Source organism: Peromyscus californicus, unplaced genomic scaffold (genome assembly GCF_007827085.1).
Source record: "Peromyscus californicus insignis strain IS unplaced genomic scaffold, ASM782708v3 Scaffold_19__1_contigs__length_69161282, whole genome shotgun sequence".
Lineage (NCBI taxonomy): Eukaryota > Metazoa > Chordata > Mammalia > Rodentia > Cricetidae > Peromyscus > Peromyscus californicus.
The window spans coordinates 61,450,782-61,465,437 of NW_026294491.1; the positions used below are offsets into that span (position 1 = coordinate 61,450,782).

The following is a 14,656-nucleotide window of genomic DNA, read 5'->3' on the forward strand; positions in this document are numbered from 1 at the left end:
TCGGGGGTCAGCTCCACCAGCAACTGGGACGTCGGGTTCAAGAGGTAGCAGGTGGCTACAAGACCTCTGAGAAGCCCAAGCCATTCAGCGTTGGGCTGGCTCGCTTCAGAGCCCGGGGAAGGCACTTGATGATAGGGTCCACTTGCTTCAATGTCTGCTGCTGTGTGATTGACACTCTCCAATTCCCCTCATTGTGCAGCACTGTGCCTCATCCAGAGTGGCTTCTGGGCAAACACTGATGATATATCTCTACATTCTGTCAACAGCATGATAGGTCCTATGAGGTGTGGTGACGGAGTCATGGGGAGAGCATTAGACCTGGAGTCAGTGTCCTTCACCACAGTGATGTATATGAGGATGGTGCCATGAAGTTATTGAGAAGCTGGAAAATTCCTATCACCTGGTCATGTGACATTGTATAACAACATTAATTCAGTGTGTGGTGGTGCTGGTATCATCAGTCATATGATTATGCAGTACATAACACTATGTGTTTGATTTTTGATTTTGTGTTTATTTTATTTAAAAAATTATGTGTATGTTTGTATGTGTGTGTGAGGGGGTGTTATACACATGAATGCAGGTGCCTGTGGGTGCCAGAAGATGTGAAACTCCTGGGAATTGAACTTGGGTCCGCTGCAAAATCAGCACGTGCTGTTGACTGATAAAGCATTTCTCTAGCCCCGATCTTTGTTGTTGTTGAGAGAGAGTCTCCCTATGTAGCCCAGGCTGACCTCAAATTCGTGATGCTCCTGCCTCTGCCTCATGAGTTCTGGGATTGCAGCTGTGAATCGCCACACCTGGCCAATTATTTTTAAATCACTATTTTAGAACATACACCCTCTACTTACAAAAGAGAAGTTTACTGGGGTTGGTTATGTGGCTATGTTAGTGGAAGGTCTGCTTGCTTAGCATGCAGGAAGCTCTGGGTTCAGTCTCAGGCACGGTGAAACATGGGGCATGGTGGCACACGTCTAAAATCCCAGCACTTGGGAGGTGGAGGCAGGAGGGTCAGAAGTTCAAGGTTATCTCCAGCTACATATTGAGTTTGAGGACAGCTGGTCTACATGAATCCCTGTCTCAAGAACAACAGAAACTGTAATTTGCTACAGCATGCTATGTTAGGCCAGGAGAAGCTTGAGAGTCTCAGGTGCACTGCTTCTCTTGTCTGGATCATTATCTGGTCTTGTCTGCCACACTGTAGGACAGGGTTGATGAAGGGAGGGCCTGTCCAGGTTTGGGAAGTGAGCTCTACAATGGCTATACAGTGAGATACTAAGGACAGTCTGCTTCCGCCACTAAGCAATGTATTACTGTCTGAACCCAGCCCTGCTCTTAACCATGACGTCTATCTAATCTCGGTTCCCACCTCTGAACAATCATCCCAGTTGGCTTCCTGCAGAGTTCTGCTGTCAAACATCATATCATGATCCTTCCCCTACCCAGGCTCTCACTGTGTACCCCAGCTGGCCTGGAACTCTCTATGCAGAGCAGAGACCAGGCTGTCCTCAAACTCACAGAGACATCCACCCCCACCCCAAGTGCTAGAATTAAAGATGTGTATGATCATGCCCCTGCCCCAGACCCTTAATTTGAAGCTTGAATGTGGTAACACATGAACAGTACTTATACTGGGGAGGGTCAGCTCTTGAGAAATCTTAGCAGTGACTGCTGTTTGCAAGGGCAAGAACAGTTTGGTATAGTTAGAAGTCCAAGGGGCAGATGCAGGGGCATTGAAGTATGCCAGGCTGCGGGGGCGGGGGGGGGGGCAGTCACTGTTGGGGGCCAGCAACCTCTGAGTGGTGCCCCAGGCTGGGGGTCGCACCTGGTAATCAGGCTTGGTGAAGTAGTCAAGGCTGGCGATGTGGTCCAGGAAGAGATGGAACTCAGATGGCATGTGCTTCAGGAGCATCCGGTGCTCGTACTTCTCCTTGATCATCCCCACCTGCTCCTGGAGGGGAGCGGACACAGGAGGTAAGGCCCCAGCTAGTCCCCTCGCCTCTTCCACCCAGCTGGGGGGGCTCACCTTGTCCTTGATCTTCCTCCAGGGCAGCTGGCCCACTGCGAACTCCACCAACATGTAGAAGAGAGACCACAGGTCATCGTGGCGGCCCATCTCCTGAGAGGGAAGGGGAGAGTCACCTCAAGTTCTCAAGTCCTCCTCTGGGAAGGGGTGGTGGACCCTTTTCTGGGGACATCTGACACCCAGACCCAGAAAGGCAATGCTAGGGTCTCTCTGAGGCTGTGGCTCATCCTACACCTCAGCACAAAGACACCACAGTAAAAAGTTCTGAGTATGGTTTGGTTTTGTTTGGTTTTGGTTTTGGTTTTTTTCAAGACAGGGTTTCTCTGTGTAGTTGGTGCCTGTCCCGGATCTCACTCTGTAGACCAGGCTGGCCTTGAACTCACAGAGATCCCCCTGGCTCTGCCTCCCAAATGCTGGGCTTAAAGGCATGTGCCACCACCGCCCGGCCTGAGTATGTTTTGTCTCTTCAAAAAAAAAGGGGGTGGATTTTCAGTGGGGAGAGAGATAATGGAGGTCCAGAAGAGAAGGACATCAGGGCAGCCAACAGGGACACCTTCCTCCATCTCCAGGCTGCAGCCCATACTCCATTCTTTTCTCCCCACCTTGACATCCACGGCTCCCTCCATACCCAGCTTTGTCTTTCTGCCCTTAGCCCTTAACTCAGGGCATGCCACCCACTCACCCGGTTCTTGTGGGCATTGACCGAGGCATAGCGAACAGTCCCCCGGAACCCGGCCACATTCCGAGGCTGCAAAAAAGAGACCACACCTCAGCCACACTGCCAACCCTACCGCCACCAAGACTGACTGCCCACCTCACCCAGGTACCAGCTGTCATCCCACGGTTGGATGTACTGGTCCTTAAAAGAACACCAAGCCTGCTTAGGAAGCTATGAGGAGAAATGTCCCCATACCAGAGAATTCTTAGAACCCCACCACCCTGACGCCTAGTGGTACTCACGGGCCGGACGTCTCCTGTAGTGTTAGTGTACTGCCGGGCCAGCCCGAAGTCCAACATGTAGCACTTTCTGTAGGTGGAGGGCAGCCGGCCCATGGCAAAGTTGGACTGTGGGAAGAGAGCAGCCGTGAGCTGGGGTCCAGCACCCCCAGACTCACTAAGGTTTTGCTATGCCAGTGCTGAAGGGCCCCCAGCCCATGGATTCTTACACCCACCCAGATTCGCGAGAGTATGACTGTGGCATCTCAGCAACAGAGCAGGAGTGACTATCCTCATTTAGAGACACTGAAGGGAAGGTCCAAGGCTGAGGACGCTTCTCTGAATCACAGAACCGGTGAGAGAGCAGCTTCGAGCGCTGCTCCATCCTGCTCTAAATCCTCAGCTCCCAAAGGGGCAGCGGGGCTTGGTACGGCTGCCGGCTCAGAATCAGCCGCCCTGCACCTTTCTTGCTGTGTGCCCTGGGGCCGTCCACTCAGCCTTCCCACACTTCTCTCTTGACCCTTTTAAATGAGAGGATTTTACTTTCCTTTTCTAGCACCAAGATCCAAGATGGCCTCCCCTGACCTCCTCACCTCTAGACTGAAGGACTACAGAGGGTCGTGGGTGAGAGATGAAGAATGGACAGAGATGAGTGCTGGGCACTCGGGCCTGACATGGCCAAGAGGTGAGAACGAGGAGATGGGGTTTGGTGTGGATCAAGAAGTGTTTAAGTAGAAGAGGTTCCTGAGGTTCAACCACTGGAGTGGAGCGGCCAGGCCCCACAGGAGCGCCCAGGCACACTGCTCACCGGCTTGATGTCACGGTGCAGGAAGCCCACGGAGTGGATGGCTTCGATGGACTCCAGGATCTGCTTGCCCAGCCTCAGTGTGGTGCTTAGCGTGAAAGTGCCCCTCGGCTGGCTGCGGCGCAGGTCAGCCAGGTTCCGGCCCTGGGTAGGGTGGACGAGATGGATGAGATGGGATAGGACGGGAAAGGGAGGGGGAAGACTCATCTCTGCCACATCCCAGCTACCACCACTATGACAGCCTTGCCCCCAAAGGGTCGTGCCTACCCTCTACCCATCCCATCAGGGACCGATGCTTCCCTTCCCCATGCCACACCCAAGTCACACTCCAGCTCTCGGGGAAAGAGGCAGGTGGACAGGTCCCAGGCACACACCTGCAGCTGCATCACCACATAGTTGAACTTCTCGTTCCTGCCACAGCCAATGAACCTGCACACGTGGTCCTTCCCTGAAGGGCACAAAAAACAGGGGCCTCCCAAGTCCCATTCCTTCCTCCTCACCAGCCAAAGACAGGCTCTGGTGTGCCCCCCTACCCCCACCCCAGTGCGCGCACGCACACACACACACACACACACCACTTTGTTGTGTGTGGTGTGTATGTGTGCCATGCCCACCTAGCGCTGATGTGGGTTCTGAGAATCTGAAGTGCTTTGACCCTGCAGCCATTTAGCCACCCCTCTGGCACCCTCTCGAATCCTGTTCCAGCCCCGGTTCCCGGAATGCCTCTGTAACAGCCCTGCAACTCCCACCCTCGGTCCCACCTTCTTTCTAACGCTCTGGTCACACTGTTGTCTGTAAGCCATGACCCACCTCACTTGGCCATCACCGACAATCTCCCTCATCACTCCCCGTCGCTCTCCTAGCCTCTGGTCCCATCTTTCTTAGATCCTGGCTCCATCACCTTCTTCCTCAACCATATTACATTTCCTCACTCAAGCCTCTGATCTCATCATTTTCCCAGCCCCTGGCTCCATCACCTCTTCCTTCCCACGCCCCAGCCCCAGGGTGGTACCTTGAAGCTTTTTGAGCACAGCCACCTCCATCTTGAGGACCTGCTTAGGCTGCTGGGCTGACTCCACCTTGAGGGCCACATTCTCCCTGGTCAGCAGGTCCATGGCCTCGTAGATCTCACCAAAGCCCCCGCCCCCGATCTTTTTCAGCTGTGGATGAGGGGAAGAATTGTGCTCAGGGATCCAGCTGGACAGCTCCTCAGCCCACCTCTGCTGACTCTATTCTCCACTGATGGGCAGGTGATATTCTTGAAGGAGAGGACACACACACACACACACACACACACACACACACACACACACACGGCACCGGACAGGTATCTAAATAGGAGCAGAATATAAGAGACACACGGCTTCAGGCAGACATGGAGACTGCCCTGATGACACAGGGTTCTAGAGATTGTGGGTCATCTGGAGGGCAGGGCCGGGGTGTAGCTTGGTCAGCAGAGTGCTTGCTTGTCACACAAGAAGCCCCAGGTTCGATCCCAGTACCACATCCACCAGGCACGGTGGTGCACACTGGGAGAAGGAGGTAAAGGTTCAGTACCAGCCTGCGCTACATAGCAGGGCTAGCCTGGGATATTTGAGTCCCTGTCTCCAAAGAAGGGGAGGGAGGGGGAAGGAGAGAGGGAGGAACACCATGGGTAGGAGCTTAGCAAGTAAAGGTGCTTGCTGCAAGCCTGACATCCTGGGTTTGATCCCCAAGACCCACATGGAAGGAGAGCCAACTGCCTCATGCTGTCCTCTGACTTCCCCACACACATCATGACACACAAAGCCACAGCACACTTCGATAAATGTAAAAACAGTCATAACAATAAAGGACAGAAGAGAAGCCAGCACTGTGAGGAAAGGCGAAGGTTCTTGAGGCAGGGGAGGAAACACGGAAAGAGAAAGGGCAGAGGGCGGAAGGAGCGGGCAGCACCTTACTCTGATGGAAGCTAGTGACAAGAGACACCTAACAACCAGGTGGGAAGGACCCAGCCTCGAGACAGCGGCCTGTCTCCGGGGAGCTCTAGCCTCGGGAGACAATAGCCTAGTCCGCATCCTTCTACAGCTGCGTGTGAGCACAGAGGACAGACAGGGTAGGCGCGTGAGGGGCTCACAGACCTCACCACAGTCAGTCCCAGGCTCTGCAGCACAAGGGAGGAGGGTCGCCTGACTCCCCGTGGTGCACACGGGGACAGTCACAAGGCCCAGGGCCTGCCATGCTTTGGCTAGGCCACACGGCTAGTAGATAACTGGGCTGCATTTTCTCCAAACTGCATCAGCTGGAGACAGAACCTACCGGTGTAGGAGCCATAGGTTACGGGATGTGGACCACTGAGCACGTAAGTGTGGATGCTGACACTCAAGCCATCAGACTCCCTGCTGTGGGAACACGCCTAACGCCTGCTCCCCGGCTCCCAGCTTCCCGGGGCCCAGCTTCTCTATTGGCCTTTCCCCCAAACTGAACCTCCTTTACTTCTCTCCCCATCCCTAGGGAGGGGTCTGGTTGCTGGCATTCACTCAGCCAGCATCCTTTCCTTCTGCTCTGCGATGAGGGCATTCTCATCCACTGGCCACAGTGACTAGGCCCCTCACATTTTTTGGGATCCATGAAAAGTGGGGTTGGAGAGATGGCTCAGCCGTTGAAGGCAAGGCTCACAACCAAAAGATAAAGATGAACTTTTAGACCAAAAAGAAAATCTCGGTCTAGAATATGAATGTATTACTCTCTGTAACAATGTGTCATAAAAATGCAATTTTTAGTACCCTGTTATAAAAGGAGGTGTCGGCCGGGCGGTGGTGGTGCACGCCTTTAATCCCAGCACTCGGGAGGCAGAGCCAGGCAGATCTCTGTGAGTTCGAGGCCAGCCTGGGCTACTAAGTGAGTTCCAGGAAAGGCACAAAGCTACACAGAGAAACCCTGTCTCGAAAAACCAAAAAATAAATAAATAAATAAATAAATAAATAAATAAATAAATAAATAAATAAATAAATAAATAAAAATAAAAATAAAAGGAGGTGTCATGAGACAAAAGTGCCCAGGGCCCGTGAACGTCACAAGGCGCCCCTGCTCAAAGCCCCTTAAGAGAACACCCTTCGGACCCTTAGCAGGCCCCGTTTCTCTGCTTCTGTGTGTTTTAACGATCCCAACCCCCATTGAAGGACCTCCCTAAACCAGAGAAGAAACACAACACAAGAGAGCCTGGGTTTATTTGGCACAGACACCCTTCTCTTGGTCCCACTCTGGACAACCTAAAGTTATCTACATTTTGTTAACTTTTGAGTCTCTGCTTTTTCTCCTCAATAAGAGAGTCAGATTGAGTTGGGCGGTGGTGGCGCATGCCTTTAATCCCAGCACTCGGGAGGCAGAGCCAGGAGGATCTCTGTGAATTCGAGGCCAGCCTGGGCTACAGAGTGAGATCCAGGACAGGGACCAAAAACTACACAAAGAAACCCTGTCTCAGAGAGAGAGAGAGAGAGAGAGAGAGAGAGAGAGAGAGAGAGAGAGAGAGAGAGAGTTGGATTGAAACAAGTCACAAAGATCTTTCATCCCTAAGGCCCCAAGTCTCACATGGGCTGATATTTATACTGACTGTGTTCATGTGGCAGACAGACCTCAGCCTGTCTTCTGATCATGAAACTGGCAAGTTAGCTGACCACACCTATGAAACAGGTGTGCTGGTGACTGCCGTATCTAACATCAGTTCCTGAGATAACCCCCGGAGGGCACCTTCACAGCCTCTGAGAACAAGAAAGAGGGGCTGGAGAGATGGCTCAGCGGTTAAGAGCACTGGTGTTCTTCCAGAGGACCCAGGTTCAATTCCCAGCACCCACATGACAGCTCACAACCATCTGTAACTCCAAGATCTGACATCTCACACAGATACACATGCAGGCAAAACACCAATGCACATAAAACAAATAAGTTATCTTTTAAAAGGTACAGCACAAACACTAGGATTTTTATTGCTGTTGTTTGCTATGCTGCTTGCAAGGATCACCCCTCAAGAACGACTTACTGTTTTTATTTTATTTTATTTTGTAGCACAAAGACATTTATTTACAACTTCCTGTTTTTAAATATTCTTCCTAGATCGCTGACCCCGCTTCTCCTGGCTGCAGCGCCTCTCTGGTCCATGACTCCCGGTTCCCACACTCACACATCAGTCCCATCCCTGCCTGAAAATGGCTGGCTGCATCTGGCACCTGGTCTCCAGCTCTCCGGGGGAAGGAGCAGGAGACAGCCTTAAGGACAGTCCAGGTCTGGCATACTCGCCCTCCCCCACAGCCCCCGCCACTCCCTCTGCCATCTCTCTCCCTGCACACTCCCATCGCCCTTCCACAGAGCACAACAAGGTCTTTAGTCTAAACTCAGTGTGTGTGAACAGTCTTTTTCTTGCCTTTTCAGTACAAATGTTATTCAGCCTCCCATCTGCCAGACACCAAGCTCGTGTGCCAGGGACCCGGGGGTCTTGAAGGAGCGCTTCTCACTTTGCCAAACACCCCTTCCTTTTCTGGTTGCCCCGGCTCCTCCTGCATTTCTGTCCAGTTACTCTTTCTCAGGAATCCCGCTTCAGGGGCCCTAAGAATCTCCTAACACCCCCACTCCCAATTCCTGAAAATGCTACTCTGCCTCTCTCCGTGGACCTCTAGGGGACCTGCGCGGCCGGGGGACTGCTGCCATGGAGATCCGCCGGCACCCAGGCCCCACCCTCCTCTCCAACCCAGCACCCCTAGTAAGCTGAGCCGCACCACACCAAAGCCCAGGGACGCGCACACGCGAACACCACAACTGTACACAGTGAAAACATCTGACCTCTATGGTTCTTTCTTCCCCTCTGGATCCCCATTTCTGTGCATACCCCACAGCCGCACACACTTTTCCCACACTATACCATCCTACATCATCATCCCACCCGACAATAAAGGGGACACCAGGATGCTTTAAAACGATGGAGAAAAAAGGGTTTGGACGAGGCTGACTGACAGTAGGTCTGATTCCCCAGACACAACCACTGTCCGGACCCTTACGTGAACCCCTCCCACCCCAGGATATCATCTCCCCCTGGCCCCGCCCCGCCCCCGCCACGAATAAACTCGGACTACAACTCCCAGCAGGCCAAGGAGCCCAAAGTCCTGGGTTAGCGGAACAGGGCACGCTGGGAGATGGAGTCTCGGCGTGTTGCACCTGCCGCAGGAACCCGGGAAGGGAGGAGGGTGGATGGAGAAGATGGAGTGCGGATGCGGTGGGAGCAGCCCGCAGGGCCTCTTTCCCCAGACCCAAGCCTTTCCGTCCTCTGCGGAAGCGGAGGAACACATGCTCACTCAATGTCCTTCCCCAAGGTGCGGCAGAGAAGGAGCCCCCTCCCCCACCACCCTCCTCCGCACCCGGGCTCTGCAGCTCGCACCTAGACATCCACCTAGGAGTCGTTCAGGCTGAGCTGGACCAGCACGACCTAGCCCGGGCAGGGGTGAGAGGGAGCCGGGCTGGAGAGAGGGTACTGGGAGAATGTGTGGGCAAAGATAACATTTGAGCGGTATGCAAACGAGCTCGAGGACACCTCCCACTTAGGGTAAGGGCTCCAAGGGCACCAGTCTTAGGGAGTCTCCAGATCTCTTCTTCTCCTTTCCCAAACCCCTCCCGCTGCCCAGCTAGGTCACTCACTCACCACCTTCCAGCGATCTTTGACCACGTAGTTGGCCGGCAGGATGTCGGCCTGCTCCCCTCCCCCACTCATGTTGGTTCCGTCCTTAAGAGCAGCCGCTAGGCACTGCATCCGCCAGCCGGACGGAGAGGTGTCCGCAGGGCCTGCCCTTGGTGGGCCATCTACCTGGGGGAGTGAGGAAGGGCAGTGAACAGCCTGGCTGCCACCCTAGACCACCTGACAGCTGGGGAAAGGAGCCCCATCCTGCTGGCAGGCATCCTTCCCAAGGCGGGGTGGGGTGGAGTGGGGTTGGGGGGGGGGGCCTCTGATGCTCAAGGAGTTACTGGGAGAAATACTTCTGGTGATGGAGGTCAGTGGAAAGGAGGTAATATAAACCACAAATGGGAAGTGTGAAAAATCAGCAACAGGACACACACAGGACGAAAACAGGAGAGGGCAGTGAAGTGTGAATAAGCCATGGGGGAAACGTTTACCATAGAGACATTCCAAAGGAAGGAGGGGAAGATGCACTAGCCAGGGGGCAATCCTAGGAGGAGACCCAAGAATGACAAGCCTGAGTCACTCACTACCTGTGGTCCCAGTTGGTCCCAGTTGTCCCCACCTAGCCTGGGCCACACAACTCCTGTGGAGCTGTGCTTTGCTGGCTGGCTGAGAGGGAAGACTTGCTGAGCATGGGTAAGCCATGGAATACCCTCATCAGACTGGCCACCCAGCCAACCAGAGAGATGTGACCATCAAGAAAAACAAGGACATGCACAATGGCCCCTTGAGGGTGGCATGGAGGCAGCTGGACTGTTGAGAGGTGACCACCACCCTCAGTGGACGCTGGCCCCGCTGGCAGCCACAAGACTGGGAAGCCAGGATGTGTGCCAACAGTGAACACAAGACCATGGACTCAAGCCATGGATTTCAGAGGGATGACACTCCAGTGTCTACTCCACGAGGGCCAAACTCAACTGGGAGAGAGCAGAGTAGTGGGTGCTGTCTGAGGGAAGGCAGAGAGTGATAGAGAACCACAGTCTGGGTAGGTGGGGGTGAGCAAGCCCCTTTCTACCTCTATGTGGAGCCAGCCTGGAGGAGTGCAGCTTCTAATGTGCTTAGGTGGATAGAAGTTGAGTACTGGAACTAGTATCCCAACCTTCAGAGGTACTAAGATGTATGTTATCCAAAGAAACATGTGTGTGTGCATCTGTGTGTGCCTGTGTTCATGTACCCCTCTGTATGAGTGTACATGTCTTGCTTTGTGTGCGAATGTGTAGAGAGGGGGCCAATAAAGGTGACTTTCTGGTATTTCTGCCAAGCCAGCACAGGATTTGGAAACAGCATCTTTTCTTCTCATCTTTCATCTATAGATACTTTATGTGCTCTCTGCCACACTAACCATGACGCTGGAGAGCCAACACAGGAGTGAAGGGAGTCATTCAGCCTGGGGACTGGGCATAGGAGAGGTGGAAAGTTCTTTGTAAATGGGGTGGGACACTACAATTACTAATTGTAGCTAAGCTCTTTGTAAATGGGGGAAAAGGACATTACAGTTACTCCATGAGCCTGGCACTCCTTTAGAGGGCTAACTTCTCAGGTCCTGTGTCTAGACATCCTGATAAGGGCAGGATGGGTTGTGAAGGACCTGAGACATCTTCTCCAGGTCACAGTGTTCCCGTGGGACACGAAGAGAAAGCATTTCCATTGTCACTCTTTTTTAGCTTTTTTGGAAATGACTGAGCTGAAATGTCTCCTCCAATCCGTACAACGCCAGGTCTACGGGCCTTCAGGAGTTCGGAAGTCAGGGACGACAAAGGCAAGACGGAAGGAAATGGGGTGGGGTTCCGGAATATAGGTCGAGGACAAGACCGAGGCAGCTGGTCTTGGTACCACACACCTGGGATCCCAGCACTCTGGAGGTGAGGCAGGAGGATGAGGGATTTGAGACTAGTCTTGGCTATACAGCAAGTTCAAGGCCAGCCTGGGCTACAAGATACGCTGGCTGAAAACAACTAAACAAAAAAGACTGGAGAAGCAATCAAACTTGTGTGGAGGAGCCTCAGCTGGAGCCCGGCTGGAACTTAATCCTAATGTGCAGGAGGCCACGGCCCCAGCCCCAGCCCCAGCACAGGGGGAAAGAAAAGAGTTAAATTCAGGCTGGGGAGGAAGCTCAGTGGTGGAGCACATGTCCAGCACGGTCAAGGCTCCAGCTTCAACTCCCAACACCACCAAAAATGAACTTTTTAATAAAAAGGGGGCTGGGGGCCTGCCAGGACAGTTCTGTGAGAAAAGGCCCTCACCATCAAGTCTGATTCCTGAGACCCATGTGAAGAACAGAGGGAACCAGACCCTCCCTGCATCTTGTCCTCTGACCTCCACATGTGTGCCGTGGCAGGCATACACCCTCCACACACAAGATAAATAAAATGTAATCCAAAGGGGAGGATTGAGATACGGCAAGATATTGGCCTAACAAGTCAGTACAGGGCCCTACATTCAGTTCCCAGTACTGGAAAAAAAATTATAATTTAAAAAGTTGAACAATTGGAGGGGCCTTAGTCCTGTATGGTGGGCTCTGTAGGCGGATGAGGAAAGTCTGTGTGCTGCTCACAGATGATACTTGGAAAAGTCTAAAAGGAATGGGTGTGGGGTGGGGGGAGAACTGGCCATCCTATCCACCACCCTTCCCAGAGGATGCCTCCGTGGACCCCAGCTATCCCAGACTGGGTTGACAAGCTTGGGTGCTTGATTACTGCCCTCTGAGGTCCGTGTGTGTGTGTGTGTGTGTGTGTGTGTGTGTGTGTGTGTGTGTGTATGTGTGTGTGTGTGTGTGTGTGTGTGTGTGTGTGTGTGTGTGTGTGTGTGTGTGTGAAGGCATGGCTGTGTGCATGCACGAGAATGTGGGGTAAGTGGAGAGAGAGCACTAAGTGCTTAGGAGCATATTGTGGTTTGGGAGCAGAAGTGTTGATGTGTGGCTGTGCAAGGTGTGAGGCAGGTGTGTGTGGGAATCTCAGAGGCCAGGTAAAGAGAGAGGAGGCCATGAGGAGGATGAGAACAGGAGAGAAGAGGTGAGGAGAGTGCAGAGAACAGGGCCTGTCAGAGAGACAGGATGAGGGGAGGGGGTAAGACAAGAGACGGGAGGAGATCGTGGTGGCAGGAACGGAGTGACCCCAAGAGACCACGGGAGGGGCTTCTGGACACAGCTGGGGAGTCAAAAGGGAGGCTGGTGGGAGGAAGGGAGGGTCTGAGGATGAGAGAGGGGGTCTGGAGACCGCTGAATGACCTGTCAGAGGTGACAGGAGAGTGAGGAGGGAAATCACAGGGAGGGAGCTGGGGAGGGGCCGCTGCGGGGGATGGGCTGGGAAGGGTGGGTCTGTGCGGGGGCAGGGAGCGGCTCCAGGCCTCAGGCTGCGGCCCAGCCAGTGTAGGCCAGTGTCCCAGCTCCCGATGGCAGCCTCGGAGACCGAAGACCGCTGCGGGATGCGAGCCGAGCCCTGGAGGTGAGCCCGGCGGGAGGCCCGATGCACCCCAGAAGGGACCCCCGGCCCGCCCGCCTGGCCCCGCCCCGCCTCACCTGCTCGGTGTCCGCTGCGGCTGCGGCTGCGGCTGCGGCGGTGAAGGCAGCGGCACGGGGCGGCGCATCCCCCGGGGCCGGGGCGGGGCGGGGGCGGCTCAGTGCGGCGCTGGGCGGCCCGCTCTCTCCCGCGGCGGCGGCGGCCTCCCGACCCCGACCATCCCGGCCCGGCCCGGCCCGACCCGGATCCTCCTCGGGCGACGGCGGCGGCGGCGGCGGCGGCAGCAGCAGCGGAGTGGGGAGCTGCCCACAATGCACTGCGCCGCCAGCATCAGCACCAGCCCTGACATCACCGCCCCACCGCCCCAGCCTTTACATCACTGCCGTTTTTTCTGACATCACGTTCCACTCTGCCCCCCCTAGACCCTGCCTGAGCACTCTCAGATGGTCCCGTAAGAGCTGCCGGGTCTTCTTAACTGACCTGTACCATTCACTTGACCACAGGCTCCTTACCTGTCTCCATCACCTTTTATCTCCCCCACTTCCCAGAATATCCCCATTACTCATTTAGCCTCACCTGACCCCCATTCCATCCTCCACATAGCCGTCGTACTTCCCTCTTAAGCCCGTTCCTCTACCTGAACCCATCCTCCCCATACGTCTCTATCGTGGTCTCTTCTAACACCGTCCCACATTCGGACACACCACCCCTCACCTGGAACCCTCTCCTCATCATATGCTTCTCTCCTGGTTTACCTTCTCTTTCTTTGGCCCTTTCTTCCAACTGCTGATACACTCTATCATTGTTTCTTATTGCTTACCAAATAAGATACACACTCTTTATTGTGACATTAAAAACTCTTTCCGACGCGAGCCCATCAGGCTATTACTCTCCTGACAGATGGGATTACTCAATATTCTCCGAGTATACTCTGCGCCCTGCCTCTCTCGGCTCCTTCTCCCATTGCTTATATCCTCCACAAATGCAGAGGGAGCATCCTCAACAATAATAACAGTAGCCACACCTGCCAGACACATTAACTCATCTGCTCTCTCTGAGCGCCCTATGGAGCAAGAGCACTCACTGCGCAGGCATAGTGACCCGAGTTTGGATCCCAGACCCCGGGTGAAAAGCCAGGAGCTGTGGTGCGCGGCTCCAGACCCAGCACCGGGGAAGCAGACAGGTGAATCCTCAAAGCTTGCTGGCCAATTTCGCTCCAGATTCAGTGAAAGAAGACACTCTATCACAAAGCAATCAAAGAGGAGAATTCTCTGGCCTTCACGTATGTGAGTGCACCTGTGTGCACAGGCACATGCGTGTGCACACACACACAGCTGGAAAGATGGCTCAGTGGGCAGTGTTTGCCTCAGAGGCCCGACAACCTTAGTTCTAACCCTAGACCACCAAACGTTGTCTTCTGACCACCACATATGCACTAAAGCATGTATGCAACCTAGCACACACTCCCACACTCATCATGCACACGCACAATACTAATAACAACAATAATACACTTTATAAATGAAATCATGGCATCTTCAGGAATGTAGATGCCGCTGGAAATCATTATGTTAAGTGAAGAAGCAGATTGAAAAAGACAACTGCTTCATGTTTTCTATCAAATGCAGGACTTCGGCTGGCAGTGTGTAAAGGAGCCTGTGGCCAAGCCACAGATACACACACAGACACAGATGCACACACATACACAGGTACACACACATACACAG

At 53.9% G+C, this 14,656-nt stretch overlaps 1 protein-coding gene across 1 annotated transcript in view; it reads right to left on the minus strand.

Moving 5' to 3' along the window:
- The window catches only part of Ttbk1 (tau tubulin kinase 1), a 45,567-nt gene extending 32,462 nt beyond the window's left edge, over nucleotides 1-13,105 (minus strand). Inside the window, 9 exon segments of the mRNA XM_052745478.1 lie at nucleotides 1,826-1,951; nucleotides 2,027-2,119; nucleotides 2,709-2,774; nucleotides 2,987-3,091; nucleotides 3,771-3,911; nucleotides 4,142-4,215; nucleotides 4,780-4,927; nucleotides 9,436-9,597; nucleotides 12,989-13,105. Of these exon segments, the coding sequence (XP_052601438.1) occupies nucleotides 1,826-1,951; nucleotides 2,027-2,119; nucleotides 2,709-2,774; nucleotides 2,987-3,091; nucleotides 3,771-3,911; nucleotides 4,142-4,215; nucleotides 4,780-4,927; nucleotides 9,436-9,543 (861 nt within the window). The 5' untranslated portion in view covers nucleotides 9,544-9,597; nucleotides 12,989-13,105.
- Nucleotides 13,106-14,656: the final 1,551 nt, after the last annotated feature.